This window comes from Ilyonectria robusta (genome assembly GCF_021365365.1).
Source record: "Ilyonectria robusta strain PMI_751 chromosome Unknown BGZ61scaffold_23, whole genome shotgun sequence".
Lineage (NCBI taxonomy): Eukaryota > Fungi > Ascomycota > Sordariomycetes > Hypocreales > Nectriaceae > Ilyonectria > Ilyonectria robusta.
The window spans coordinates 62,905-77,405 of NW_025764457.1; the positions used below are offsets into that span (position 1 = coordinate 62,905).

A 14,501-nucleotide genomic window follows, 5' to 3' on the forward strand; every position below is an offset into this window, starting at 1 on the left:
TGAGTTGACATTGGCTTTTCTTGCCCAGTTCCACCTACGCGTCCCCACGTCACCTTCATCACCTCGTGCGATCAGGAGAGTGTTTGCATCACACGATTCCCCTCTCGATCCATCTCCTTACTTTGCCATGCTAACTTGCGTGTTCTTTTCTCGCCGATAGATAAGTTCATCCAAACAACATGTCCGGATATCCAGGCGGTGGTCGCAACGACCAATATGATGATGGTTACGGCCAGCATCAGGGAAATGCGCACGCGCAAGGTGGAAACACTGATTCCTATTACCAGGACGACCAGTATTACGACCAAGGCTACGATAACCGCGGCCAACAGCAAGGACAGGGCCAACATCAGCAGCAGGGACAACATGGTAATAACGATGGCTACTATGATGAATCGTGAGCACCACTCTACCTCCGGAATTGACTTTTCTCTGCGACTAACTCAGTACTTTTCTCAGTGGCTACTACAACGCCGACGCCAACAATCCCTATCAACAGGACGGCGGTTACTATGACGGCCATGACCAGTACCAGGATGACTACTACAATGGACAGGACGGCGGCTACTATGACCAGGACTACAACAACAACGGCAACAACCAGCGGGGCCAAGGCGGTCGACAGGGGTCTGAGGAAGATTCTGAGACCTTCAGCGATTTCACTATGAGGTCCGACATGGCCCGCGCCGCTGAGATGGACTACTACGGTCGTGGGGATGAGCGATACGATAGCTACGCCGAAGGTCAAGGTGGCCGTGGATACCGTCCCCCTTCTTCCCAAATCTCCTACGGCGCCAATCGCTCCTCAGGCGCCTCCACCCCCAACTATGGTATGGATTACGGCAATGTCCTTCCTGCTGGCCAGCGCTCCCGCGAGCCCTATCCAGCTTGGACCTCCGACGCCCAGATCCCTCTCTCCAAAGAGGAGATTGAGGATATTTTCCTGGATTTGACTTCCAAGTTTGGTTTCCAGAGGGACAGCATGCGCAACATGTACGACCATTTTATGATCCTCTTGGACTCGAGAGCGTCTCGCATGACTCCTAACCAGGCCCTGTTATCGCTCCATGCCGACTACATTGGCGGAGATAATGCCAACTACCGCAAGTGGTACTTTGCCGCCCACTTAGATCTCGATGATTCCGTCGGTTTCGCCAACATGGGCAAGGGCTCGAAGCGCAAGAAGTCCAAGAACAAGAAGAAAGACACCGATGGTAACGAAGCCGAGACTCTGAATGATCTCGAGGGCGATGACAGCCTTGAAGCAGCAGAATACCGTTGGAAAACACGCATGAACCGCATGTCGCAGCATGATCGGGTTCGCCAGATTGCGCTGTTCCTTCTATGCTGGGGTGAAGCCAATCAGGTCCGGTACATGCCCGAGTGCTTGTGCTTCATCTTCAAGTGTGCCGACGACTACCTCAACTCCCCTGCCTGCCAGGCTCTGGTGGAACCTGTCGACGAGTTCACCTTCCTTAACAACGTTATCACGCCTCTGTACCAGTACTTGAGAGACCAGGGATATGAGATTCTTGACGGCGTGTACGTTCGCCGAGAGCGTGATCACAAGGACATCGTTGGTTATGATGATTGCAACCAATTGTTCTGGTACCCCGAGGGTATTCAGCGCATCGTCCTCCAGGATAAGAGCAAGCTCGTCGACGTGCCGCCTGCTGAGCGATACCTCAAACTCAACGACGTCAACTGGAAGAAGTGCTTCTTCAAGACGTACAAGGAGGCTCGCTCTTGGATGCATCTTCTCGTCAACTTTAACCGTATTTGGATCATCCACTTGACCATGTACTGGTTCTATGTCGCCCACCATTCCCCTACCATCCTCGTTGGCCCCAAGTACGAACAACAGGTCAATCAATCTCCGTCCAAAGCCAAGCAATTTTCCGCTGTCGGCTTTGGTGGTGGTATTGCATCCCTTATTCAGATCGTTGCGACTCTTGCCGAGTGGGCCTACGTTCCACGACGCTGGGCTGGTGCTCAGCACTTGACCAAGAGGCTCCTCTTCCTCATCATTATCTTCGCTATCAATATCGGTCCTGGCGTCAAGGTCTTCATGATCCCTGGCCCGGCTAAGATCGACTTGATTCTGGGTATCGTCCAGTTCATCATTGCTATCATCACCTTCATCTTCTTCTCCATCATGCCGCTTGGTGGCCTGTTTGGCAGTTACCTGACGACGAAGACGAGACGTTACGTGGCCAGCCAGACCTTTACCGCCAGCTACCCGAGACTCAAGGGCAACGATATGTTCATGTCTTATGGACTGTGGATCGTTGTTTTTGGTATCAAGATGGGCGTTTCCTATGGCTTCCTGATTTTGTCATTCCGTGACCCTATTAGATATTTGGCCAGTATGAACGTTAAGAGCTGTCTTGGAGACCACTTGCTTGGTGGAAACATTCTCTGCAAGTACCAGCCCCTGATCTTGTTGATTTTGATGGCCTTCACCGACCTCATCTTCTTCTTTCTCGATACCTACTTGTGGTACGTTCTTCTCAACACCGTGTTCTCCGTCGCCCGATCTTTCTACATTGGTACCTCGCTCTGGACCCCGTGGAGGAACATTTTCTCTCGTCTGCCGAAGCGTATCTATTCCAAGGTCCTCGCTACTGGAGATATGGAAATCAAGTACAAACCTAAGGTCCTCATCTCCCAGATCTGGAACGCCGTCGTCATCTCAATGTATCGCGAGCATCTCCTGGCTATCGATCACGTTCAGAAGCTTCTCTACCACCAGGTTCCTTCGGAGCAGGAGGGTAAGCGAACTCTTCGCGCTCCCACTTTCTTCGTTTCTCAGGAAGATCATTCTTTCAAGACCGAGTTCTTCCCCACATACAGTGAGGCTGAGCGCCGAATCTCCTTCTTTGCCCAGTCTTTGTCGACTCCGATCCCCGAGCCCCTCCCTGTGGACAACATGCCCACCTTTACTGTCATGATCCCTCATTATAGCGAGAAGATTCTCTTGTCTCTGCGTGAGATCATTCGTGAGGATGAGCCTTACTCTCGTGTCACCCTCCTGGAATACCTCAAGCAACTCCACCCCCACGAGTGGGATTGCTTCGTCAAGGACACCAAGATTCTCGCTGACGAGACCTCGCAATTTAATGGGGAGGTCGATAAGGAAGAGAAGGACACCGCCAAAAGCAAGATCGACGATCTTCCCTTCTATTGCATTGGTTTCAAGTCTTCCGCTCCAGAGTATACCCTTCGAACCCGTATCTGGGCCTCTCTCCGTTTCCAGACTCTCTACCGCACCATCTCTGGTTTCATGAACTACAGCAGAGCCATCAAGCTCTTATACCGAGTTGAGAACCCTGAAGTCGTTCAAATGTTTGGTGGCAACACGGACAAGCTAGAGCGTGAGCTGGAGCGTATGGCCCGACGAAAGTACAAGATTGTTGTCTCCATGCAGCGATTCGCCAAATTCAAGAAGGAGGAGATGGAGAACGCCGAGTTTTTGCTTCGCGCCTATCCTGACCTGCAGATTGCCTACCTGGATGAGGAGGCCCCGGCCGCAGAGGGTGAAGAGCCACGCCTGTACTCTGCCTTGATCGACGGCCACTCTGAAATCATGGAGAACGGCATGAGACGCCCGAAGTTCAGAATTCAGCTCTCTGGCAACCCCATTCTTGGCGACGGAAAGTCTGACAACCAGAACCACTCTATTATCTTCTACCGTGGCGAGTATATCCAGCTCATCGATGCCAACCAGGATAACTATCTCGAGGAATGTCTAAAGATCCGCAGTGTTCTCGCTGAATTTGAGGAGATGAAGAACGACAACGTTTCTCCCTACACTCCTGGCGTCAAAACCGAGGCAACGAACCCCGTCGCCATTCTGGGTGCTCGCGAGTACATTTTCTCCGAGAACATTGGTATTCTTGGAGACATTGCCGCAGGAAAGGAACAGACATTCGGTACCCTCTTCGCTCGTACTATGGCGCAGATCGGTGGTAAGCTCCATTACGGACATCCTGATTTCCTGAATGGTATTTTCATGAATACTCGTGGTGGTGTTTCCAAGGCTCAAAAGGGACTTCATCTCAACGAGGATATTTTCGCCGGTATGAACGCCCTTCTCCGTGGTGGTCGCATCAAGCACTGCGAGTACTTCCAGTGCGGTAAGGGTCGCGATCTTGGTTTTGGCTCCATTCTCAACTTCACGACCAAGATTGGTACTGGTATGGGTGAGCAGATGCTGTCTCGCGAGTACTACTACCTCGGCACTCAACTTCCATTGGATCGTTTCCTGTCCTTCTATTACGCCCATCCCGGTTTCCATTTGAACAACATGTTCATCATGTTGTCTGTTCAGATGTTCATGATTACGTTGATGAATTTGGGAGCCTTGCGCCACGAGACAATTGCCTGCGAGTACAACCGAGACGTTCCTATTACGGACCCTCTGTTCCCCACTGGTTGCGCCAATACTCCCGCCTTGATGGATTGGGTTTATCGTTGCATTCTGTCTATCTTCTTCGTCATGTTCTTGTCCTTCATTCCGCTGGTCGCCCAGGAACTGATGGAGCGTGGTGTCTGGCGTGCTGCTCTCCGTCTCGGCAAGCAGTTTGGCTCACTCTCCCTCTTCTTTGAAGTTTTCGTCTGTCAGATCTACGCGAATGCTGTGCAACAGGATCTTTCGTTCGGTGGTGCCCGATACATCGGTACTGGTCGTGGATTTGCCACGGCTCGTATTCCGTTCGGTGTACTGTACTCACGATTTGCGGGCCCAGCTATCTACTTCGGTGCTCGTCTTCTCATGATGCTACTCTTCGCAACCCTTACCGTCTGGCAAGCCGCTTTGACCTATTTCTGGATTACGCTGCTTGCGTTGACTATCTCACCGTTCATCTACAATCCTCACATGTTTGCGTGGAACGATTTCTTCATCGACTACCGCGACTACCTCCGCTGGCTCTCCCGTGGAAACTCGAGGAGTCACTCCTCGTCGTGGATCGCCTATTGCCGTCTTTCCCGAACCAGAATTACCGGTTTCAAGCGCAAGGCTCTGGGTGACCCTTCCAGCAAGCTCTCAGGTGACGTCTCCCGTGCCGCCATTGCCAACATCTTTTTTGGCGAGATCCTGGCACCTCTGCTGCTCGCTGTCGTCACGGTCATTCCTTACCTCTTCATCAATGCACAGACTGGCGTGAACAAGGAAAATAACCCAGACGCCACCGTCAGGCCCACGGATTCGCTGGTCCGTCTTCTTGTCATCGCTTTTGCACCCGTTGGCGTCAACGCGGGAGTGCTGGCAGCTATGTTCGGCATGGCCTGCTGCATGGGACCTCTGCTGAGCATGTGCTGCAAGAAGTTCGGTAGCGTCCTAGCTGCCATTGCCCACGCGTTTGCAGTCATCTTCCTCCTGATCTCTTTCGAGGCCATGTTCCTGCTTGAAGGCTTCAACTTTACGCGAACCTTGGCGGGCATGATTGCCGCAGCTGCCCTGCAGCGATTTTTGATTAAGCTGATTGTGACCCTGGCCCTTACTCGAGAGTTCAAGTCAGACACGTCCAACATTGCTTTCTGGACCGGAAAGTGGTACTCTATGGGATGGCACACCGTCTCGCAGCCTGCTCGAGAATTCCTTTGCAAGATCACTGAGTTGTCCATGTTCTCGGCTGACTTTGTCTTGGGACACTGGCTGCTGTTTATGATGATGCCCATCATTCTGATTCCTCAGGTTGACAAGTTGCACTCGATGATGCTCTTCTGGCTTCGACCCAGGTATGTAACATGTATACTCGGTTAATGATGTGACTGACCACGATAACAGCCGACAAATCCGCCCGCCTATTTACTCGATGAAGCAGTCGAAGCTTCGACGCAGACGCGTCATTCGATATGCTATTCTGTACTTTGTGCTGCTTGTTCTCTTCGTTGCTCTGATCGTTGGTCCCGCGGTCGCCGGCAAGATGGTTCCCGATTCGCTGACGTCGTCGTTATCTGACATTGCGGGCTTCCGTCTGATGCAGCCTAACAACCTTGACAAGGACAATACCAATGCTTCGTCGCAAACAGGTACCGGAATGGTCGGCTACACCGGCGCTGGCCTCAAGACGACCACAACGTCTGGTTCATCCGGCGCGACTGCCAAGATCAAGTTATTTTAAAGGAGGATGTAACATAGATAAGCAGGCCCAATCCAAGTGGCCTGCAAGGCAAGAGATATTGTCTTTGTTTACTGTTATTATTGTTGCGGTGTTTCTTGGGTGTGCGTGTGATTGGGAGCCCGTTGGTTGATTGACTGGCTCGATTACAGGGACGGATGAAGATGGTTTTGAGCCGAGTAGACTTGCCGTCATCTTGTGCCACAGCCTCTTTTCTGGTTCTTTGTTCCATAACCATGGCGGAAACAACTCATGCACGCACACACCAAAGGGTTTGACTTTTTTGATTGCTTGGTTGTTGGTAAGGAACAAAGAGATTGAGAGACTGGCACTTGATAAATACAGGAAATCCATGAAGCGGAGGGTTAGAGAGATGGCGAAGTTGAGACACTGGCTGAGTTGGCCCTCGAAAGGGACAGCAAAGAACGGGAACGTAACACGCACGCCAGGAGACAAGGAAAGGCGCCCCATCAGCGTTTACCCCCAATTTTAATGTGTACAATGAGAAACATAGTAGTTGTTTATTTTATTAGACGGATAGGGAATTTATTTTGCTGATTGCCTTTGAATCGCTGACGCGGGAAACTCTTTGTGAGGAGAATGGCGGCGGCATTGAGACGGCACAAAGTAAGGAGAATCCCGAGGCATCCGATAGGTACCAGGCCCCATGTTGTGGACGCGGTGAACACGTCGGGTTTTAGTGGAGTGGCCGCGGGAGCTGGCCCAGATTCCGTAAATGGCCGCCTGCGGATCTCAACCTATCAGGGCTGCCAATCAATTAATCTGCCAAAGTGCACCAGGGCGCGTGCGTGGTGGGAGGCCCCTTTGTACTTGAATCCGTCAGCAAACGAACTGCCATCACCACCACACCCTCTTTTCTAGTTCTTGTTTGACGACGCCAACGACAACGATAGCAGCGAGATACGAACAAGACGAAGACGGTAGTGTATAAATCACTGTCTTTGTCAGGGCTGCCGACCAGTCCGGAAGAGGAGTCTGATCTGACGCCAACAACCACGACATCACCAGCCGTCTTGGAATCCCACCATGACCATGGAACTCGACGCCCTCCAAGCCCGCCTGAGCGAGGTCCTTGACCAGGCGCATGTAGCGTTCCAGAAGATGCCCGGCTCGGCCGTGCTGGGCCGCTACATCCAGTCCAGCTACCAGAACGACCCCGTGCGATCCGCCATCGAGCTGGTTCTGGTGCTCTTCTTCATCCGCTACCTGATGTCGCCCTCGTACTCGACCCACAAGCGTAACTACGTCAAGTTGCGCGAGGATGAGATTGATGAATTGATTGACGAGTGGACGCCCGAGTCTCTGGTCGCCGAACAGACACCGTTCGAGGTTGCCGAGAGCGAGCGTCTCCCTGTCGTGGTTGGGTGAGTTTTCTCTCCCTAGAGTTCTGAGACTGCACCATTGCGTGCTGTCTTCCTCTCTTTCAATGCGTTTGTCTACTGTGCAGTGGCTAACATTCTCGTCATGATAGACCGACTGGACCCAAGTCGAAACTCTCCAACGGCCGGACCGTCACCAACCTCGCCTCGTACAACTTCTACAACTTCAACGGCAACGAGCAGATCAAGGAAAAGGCTATTCAGGTCCTGCGCACCTATGGCGTCGGCCCCTGCGGCCCACCCCAGTTCTACGGCACCCAGGACGTCCACATGAAGACTGAGGCCGACATCGCCGCCTACCTGGGCACCGAGGGCTGCATCGTCTACGCCCAGTCCTTCTCCACCATCTCCAGTGTCATTCCCTCCTTCTGCAAGCGCGGAGACGTCATCATTGCCGATCGCGAGGTCAACTACCCCATCCGCAAGGGTCTCGAGGTCTCCCGTAGCAACATCCGCTGGTACAACCACAACGACATGGACGACCTCGAGCGTGTCATGCAGGCTGTTGTCAAGGAGCAGGCCAAGGCCAAGAAGCTGACCCGCCGTTTCGTCGTCACTGAGGGCCTGTTTGAGCTCACGGGTGATGAGATTGATTTGCCCCGTCTGGTTGAGCTTAAGGAGAAGTACAAGTTCCGAGTCATCCTCGACGAGACGTGGTCATTTGGCGTTCTCGGCCGCACTGGCCGTGGCATCACCGAGGCACAGAACGTTGACCCTCAGGCTGTGGACATGATTGTCGGCTCACTCGCCGGTGCCCTCTGCGCCGGTGGTGGCTTCTGCGCCGGACCCAAGGACGTTGTCGAGCATCAGCGCATTACTTCGTCTTCATACACCTTCTCCGCCGCCCTGCCTGCCATGTTGGCTGTCACTGCCAGTGAGGCTCTCAACCTGCTCCAGTCCAACCCCGATATCCTGACCCAGTGCCGCGAGAACATCAAGGCCATGAGGGCTCAGCTGGATCCCCGCAGCGACTGGGTGGTGTGCACCAGCTCGTCCGATAACCCCATCATGCTGCTGGCACTTAAGCCTGACGTGGTCAAGGCGCGCAAGCTGGAACTGGAAGATCAGGAGCGCATCCTGCTTGATTGTGTTGAAGAGGTACGTTGATTGAATACTAGGATTGACTGCTCAGCGGGAGATGTGGTGACTGACAGTTTTCTTTTTAGGCCCTCACGAACGGCGTCATGATCACTCGCACCAAGACGCGACCCTATGTGCATGCTATCAAGCCCAGGGACGGTTCGTGGTCCGCTCAACCGTCGCTCAGAATTTGCCTCACCTCAGCCCTTTCCAAGAAGGACATTGAGAAGGCCGGCGTGACTATCCGCCACGCTATCACCAAGGTCATGACTCGCAAGACGAGCAACAAGGCGATGTAGAAGTGCCCATGATCTGTCTCGTGGGAAAGGAAGACTGTCTAGAGAGGGAAACCAGCGTTTGGGTGAGAAACTGCAGCACGTGGATGGAGGACCGGCTCTCCCAGGGAGGACTGGAACAGACGCGTGATTAATGGGTCTTTGTGTGTGCAGTCAACCACACCCATGCCCGCGTGGAATGGCTTTCTTGAAGAGGACCAGACCAGGCCAGGCCGGACGGACACTTTGTTCATTTATTCTTGTGTCCGTCGCCAATCAGACTCCTGGACGCGTCACCACTGACAGAAACGGAAAAGCGACGGCCGGCGCTATATATAGAAGGGGGGATTGGCGATGGACACTCTGTGTATAATTGGGGGATACTGACCTCCGTAGGAAGCTAATAATGATTAATAATAAGCGCAAGTACCGCCGATGACTTGCCCATTGGATAGAGAGGAGTTCGATGACAAGAGACTCGGAGACATACCTATAATTAAAGGGTTCGGGGCCGGGGATTCGGATTCGCTACTGATAATATTTGGTCTCGATCATAGCTTGGAAATGAAGCTTCAATGTCGAGTCAGGATGGATCAGATCTGGGCGTTGGTTCACGGGGAGTCGTCTAGAACGCGACGCAGAGAGCGCCACGCTTGAGCTGGTTGGGCTCGAAGATCCCCAAAAAGCAAATCTCCATTGTGGCGTGCGCCTTGGTTCAGAATACGGACGCGGAAAATGGGACCTGACATGTCGTCTCCCTTGCCAAGGCGTCATGGTCTTAGTTTGAAGCAGGGCAAGAATGAGAGACAGGTCCAACGCTTAGGAACAGATTGGAGGATGACGAGAATGCGAGACGGCACAAAGATGAGCATCGTCTTTGTTGTTGTTCTTGTTGTGGCTGTGTTTATATAAGTACTTATCCTTGTCTGTCGCGTCAAAGACGGCTTTCACCCATAGTTGCACCGCATTCCTCGGCGGCGAGGCTTGTTTAGATGCTCAGAGAGAAGCTGCGGTTGCGGCCAACCACAAACGCCACGCGCCCATTCCAACCTGCAGGGACTCCCATTCCTTCCCCATTCCTCCTACGGGTTGCGGGCGGGACCCCCGTAACTTTGTTTGCGGAAGGTGCATCTGGTCAATCAGGTCAGAGCAACTGCGCCCCCTGGGTCGTTCTTCCCCCCCTAGAGAGCGAGGCTGAGAAGGTTGGGAAGGATGGGTCCAACGACGCAATTAGAGATGGAACTGAGAAGGTCTGGGCGAGACAGAGGAGGAGCCTCGAGGTATTTGGTTGCCTTATCCAACGCCCTCCGTGGCTTTTATGATGCGATGCCTCTCTGCCCTTCTGCCCTTCTGTCCTTCATCCCTTCATCCCTTATATCCGTGTCCCTGCCATCCTCTCTCTCCCTTGCGTCTTCTTCTCCTCTCGCTCTCCTTCACCCTTACTAACCATCCTACAGCTCCTAGATTGCTTTTCTTTTCACCCATTACCCATCGCCACTCCTTTCGATCGGGCATTGCCCCTGGGTCTTCTGTTTTTGCACCCATTCATTCATTCTTACCAAGAACTTTACATCACTCCCTATACCCCAACTGCTTCACTGAATCACATCACACATTTCCCCTGAAAAACGCAAACATTACTCGCACTCGAATTTTGTATCTCAACTAAACTAAACAACAACACGCTTTCGCAAACATGACACTCGGAAAGATTCTGGTTTCGGCCCTGGGCATGGCTGGCCTCGCTGCTGCTGTTCCTAGAGGTGAGTTGGAGGCTGTACCGATTCGCAAGAGTACATAATACTAACAATAGTTCTGCTCTAGCCCACGCAATTGAAGAGCGTGCCGCTATTCCCAGAGGTGAGTTGGAGGCCGTACCGACTGGCAAGAGTACATGAAGACTAACAGTGGTTCCTCAGCTCCGAGAATGGAACAACGTGAGGAGTATGTCGTTCTCCGAAATCAGGAGAAGTCTTGATGTGCTGACAATGGTTCCTAGGACTTTCACCACGACTTTGTACACCGTCTCAACTGTCACCCACTACGTGACCGAGGCCACCGTCGGTGTCGATTCCAACGCTCACCTTGACTCCGCGTCCAACGACACGACCGTACTTCCCGGCATTGCATACGCCCCTTACACTGCCGCCGGTGGCTGCAAGGACGAGTCCCAGATCCTCGACGACTTTGCCAAGTTGAATGGTAGCTACTCGATCATTCGCATCTACGGCACCGACTGCGACCAGGTTGCTCTCTCCCTCAAGGCAATCGAGGGCATGAACGTTAAACTCTTCCTCGGTATCTGGGACGTCAACTCCGTGGCCGACGAAGCTCAGAAGATTATCGACGGAATCGACGGCAAATGGAATCTGGTCCACACCGTCAGTGTAGGCAACGAGCGTGTCAACGCCGGAGAGGCCAGCCCCGAGACTGTTGTGGCGGCCATCAAGCAGGCCCGTAGCCTGCTACGCGCTGCCGGCTATGATGGCCCCGTCGTTACCGTTGATACCTTCGTTGCCGTCATCGCTCACCCGGAGCTGTGTGAGGCGTCGGATTACTGCGCCTTTAACGCCCACGCTTTCTTCGACGCAACTGTTGTCGCCGACCAGGCTGGTACATGGTTGACCAAAACTGTCACCAGTGTCAAGGATGCCATCTCGGGACAAAAGAAGTTCATGGTCACCGAGTCCGGCTGGCCCTGCAAGGGCTTGCCCAACGGCCTGGCTGTCCCTAGTGCTAGCGAGCAAAAGGCCGCCATTGCCTCTATCCGGAAGGCCTTTGCCCATAACCTCGACGAAGTTGTCCTGTTCGCCGCCTTCAACACCCCTTGGAAGGTGGAGGAGGCTGCTACCTTTAACGCCGAGCCCTTTTGGGGCATCGATGGCGCCATCTCTTCGTCTTGATATGGAAGACGAGGACACGGTTGCATAGAATTGTGAAAGGCACAGATTATTATTTCTTCTCTGTTGTGTCGTCTTAATATTTTCTTTTTCTTAGTCTTTTGAATCTTATATCTTTGGTTAGCATTCTCAAATAAACAAGTTGGGACTGGTCATAGGGCAGGACTGTCTACGCCCCATGTCTAAGTTAGGTTTGTACCAACAAAGGATCAAGAAAGATAAAACGACGGAGTAAAAGGCGGATAGAATGGAGCCCGGAGCTCTAGTGAGCATAGAGGAGTGCAAGATGACAACTATTAGTCGATCTGGAGTAGGCACTACGCATCAACTTGCGGAAAACAGAGAAAGAACGAAGACACCACCCGGAGAAATACACTACAAGAACCAAACGAGACAAATTAGTTGTCTTGAGAATAAATAGGAGCACTATTAGGTAGCTGCTAAATAAGTACGCTGGACGGATTCATCATGACCCTAGGCGAATGAACTTGTACCTGTGTGCGAATAGCAATACGCTATTCAACGCCGAGCTCAAGTCGCTCGCTCGAGGATGGAGTGACTGAGTGAGTGAATGAGTATGTATTGACAGCATGGCGGGGAGCTGACAGACGCTTACTCACTCACATGGGCATCATAGGTACACGTAGAAATCCTAGAGACATCACAAGTACATCACGTTGTTTCGGTTTTCAGACCTCTCATCTGGGTTATAACCATCGATTCTCTGTTATATCCTCAACCCCCCCCAAATCGGCCATCATGACCCTGCATCGTATATATCTTAAACGCCATGGGCAATCCCAATCCATTCATACAATACTTTCCATGTATAGCGACTCCTCCAAAAGGATTCCCATGTCCTGAGCGACATCAACCCCATAGAGGCGAACAGAGTATTTGGTAGATTCCCCAACACTCGTGTATCAACGCACCAAGCTTCGTGCCAAAAAAAAAAAAAAAAAAAAAAAGTTTGCAGGCTTGCAAAGAGCGGTGCCGAAAGTAGCGGAAATGAACATGATAAAAACCTAGGACAGTGTTCCAAGGTGAGCAATCATAGAGTCCTATGCGGGAGCTCATTGATCAGGTGATCAGGATAACAAAAAACCGGTTCACGGATGGGTGTTGTAGAAACATCCAACACAGACCGGACTTCTCGCCAACGCAGTGACAGAAGTAGAGGGGTGTAAAAAGGGTTATCCTCGCGAAGAGGAGAAACGCGCCTTGGTTGCAGAACAGGCAACCTCGTGTTGGTGCTCTGGTTTATTCAACAAGAGTCTTCTTACAAGGCGTAGCAGGCAAGGAGATCATCCAAGTAGCCATCGAGCTCAATAACACGGAACCGATCACCCCAGGGCTTTGCCCATGTGGGGTTGGTCCACGCTCCAGAGAGACTTGCCTTCCAGGACACGACTTCGACGTTCCAGCCCATTTTCAGGGCACGCTCCGCATAGATGAAGAAGCCGTCCGAGAACTTGGCCGGCCGGGCATCCCCAGTGGCCAAGATAAGCGTACCAGGCTTGTCAAAGTACTTCATGACAGACTCACCAATGCGGATCTGGAGCGTTTCGTCGACCATGTCCTCGACATAGCGGGGGTTACCTGAATCGCCACGCGTTTCATCGGGCGCCTGGCCCCCCTGCGAGTCGACCCTGCGCTGTCGGAGATCAACCCGATACCCGAGATCGCGAAGGTCTTGGATGTATGTCGGCTCAGCGCGGTTAGGGCGGATGGAGCAGCCGGCGTTAAGCACCTTGGTGCCACGGCCGCGAACGAGCAGTTCGTGAAGAAAAGACAAGTTCAACGATGGAAGTGGCGTAAAGCGCACGGCATCAGGAAGTGAGTATCTGGCTCGAACGGCTTTCAGGAAGCTGATGGAGATGTTGGACATGTCAATAAAGACATGGACTCCGTTTGACTCGACATCGGGCTTCTCGAAACCTAGTATCCTATCTTGAACGCGCTCATTTACGAGCTTGTTCACCAGGGACTCGTGCTTGGCCTCCTTGCTGAGAATAGTGTCATACACAGGAGTAATAGGACCGTATTTGTGGTGTTGATAAGTGAGGACTTGTTGGATTTGGCCGTGTAACTTTGGCCGGGCGATTTTAGAGCGTTTTGTAGCAACCGCGGTGTCTTTCTTGGACTTTGGAGAATGGGACCTCTCTCTAGTGAACTTGGCCAAAGGAGATGGGTCTCTCTCGGCCGAACTTGGAGGCGTCGAAGCGGGGGTTGAGAATGGGTGGATGTGCTCCAACTCCGAGTCAGAGCCGGAGAGTGTACCGGAGCCAGAGCTAGAAGTGGAGCTATAGCCTGAAGAAGCCTTCTTCGGAGATTCCTTCTTAGAGGAAGCCTTTTTGAGAGTAGTCTTTTTTGGAGATACATTTTTGGAAGAAGCGTTGTTAGGGTGAGTGGCCTGGGCCAGTGGTGGTGGCGAAGGTCGCTTCAAGATTTTGATGGGTATAGCCTTGTCCGCAGGATCTCGGGAAGCAGGTGACGAGGAGTTGGCTGGACCAGACACGGAAAATTGATCAAAGATCTTGGAGAAGTTTCCGAGCGAGACTGGCGTCTCTGAGCTAGGGAGACTTCCCTGCTCACGGTTGTGAGGTGTAAGAGGGGACATCTTGATAGGACTGCGGGAGTTATTTGAAGATGGCTGGTCGTGCTCAAGGGTGCCAGATGACATGGAAGAGAGCATCTGCAGCTTGGCAAAGTCACCGAGCT

General features: G+C 52.5%; 4 protein-coding genes across 4 annotated transcripts; 3 read left to right on the top strand and 1 right to left on the bottom strand.

Annotated features, from left to right (window-relative positions):
* Nucleotides 1–179: 179 nt before the first annotated feature.
* On the top strand, nucleotides 180–6,128 carry BGZ61DRAFT_537142 (1,3-beta-glucan synthase component-domain-containing protein; the record flags this gene model as incomplete). Its single annotated transcript, XM_046254494.1, has 3 exons — nucleotides 180–397; nucleotides 460–5,742; nucleotides 5,792–6,128. The coding sequence occupies 3 exons, from the start codon at nucleotides 180–182 to the stop codon at nucleotides 6,126–6,128; spliced, it is 5,838 nt and encodes a 1,945-aa protein (XP_046098844.1).
* Nucleotides 6,129–7,178: 1,050 nt separating this feature from the next.
* On the top strand, nucleotides 7,179–8,904 carry BGZ61DRAFT_363065 (pyridoxal phosphate-dependent transferase; the record flags this gene model as incomplete). The annotated part of the gene is made up of 3 exons (XM_046241405.1): nucleotides 7,179–7,510; nucleotides 7,618–8,623; nucleotides 8,692–8,904. The coding sequence occupies 3 exons, from the start codon at nucleotides 7,179–7,181 to the stop codon at nucleotides 8,902–8,904; spliced, it is 1,551 nt and encodes a 516-aa protein (XP_046098845.1).
* A 1,702-nt stretch (nucleotides 8,905–10,606) lies between these two features.
* Nucleotides 10,607–11,905, top strand: BGZ61DRAFT_107044 (glycoside hydrolase superfamily). The gene is made up of 3 exons (XM_046236887.1): nucleotides 10,607–10,643; nucleotides 10,705–10,740; nucleotides 10,800–11,905. Exon 3 carries the CDS (start codon nucleotides 10,827–10,829, stop codon nucleotides 11,781–11,783), a length of 957 nt encoding a protein of 318 aa, XP_046098846.1. The 5' UTR covers nucleotides 10,607–10,643; nucleotides 10,705–10,740; nucleotides 10,800–10,826; the 3' UTR covers nucleotides 11,784–11,905.
* A 1,154-nt stretch (nucleotides 11,906–13,059) lies between these two features.
* On the bottom strand, nucleotides 13,060–13,809 carry BGZ61DRAFT_363425 (uncharacterized protein; the record flags this gene model as incomplete). Its single annotated transcript, XM_046241435.1, has 1 exon — nucleotides 13,060–13,809. A coding segment is annotated over one exon (750 nt), but the record flags the coding sequence as incomplete, so codon positions are not given.
* Nucleotides 13,810–14,501: the final 692 nt, after the last annotated feature.

Bases quoted from the DNA above. Each gene is read 5' to 3' on its own strand.
- BGZ61DRAFT_107044 (XM_046236887.1), top strand. From the start codon at position 10,827: ATGTCGTTCTCCGAAATCAGGAGAAGTCTTGATGTGCTGACAATGGTT.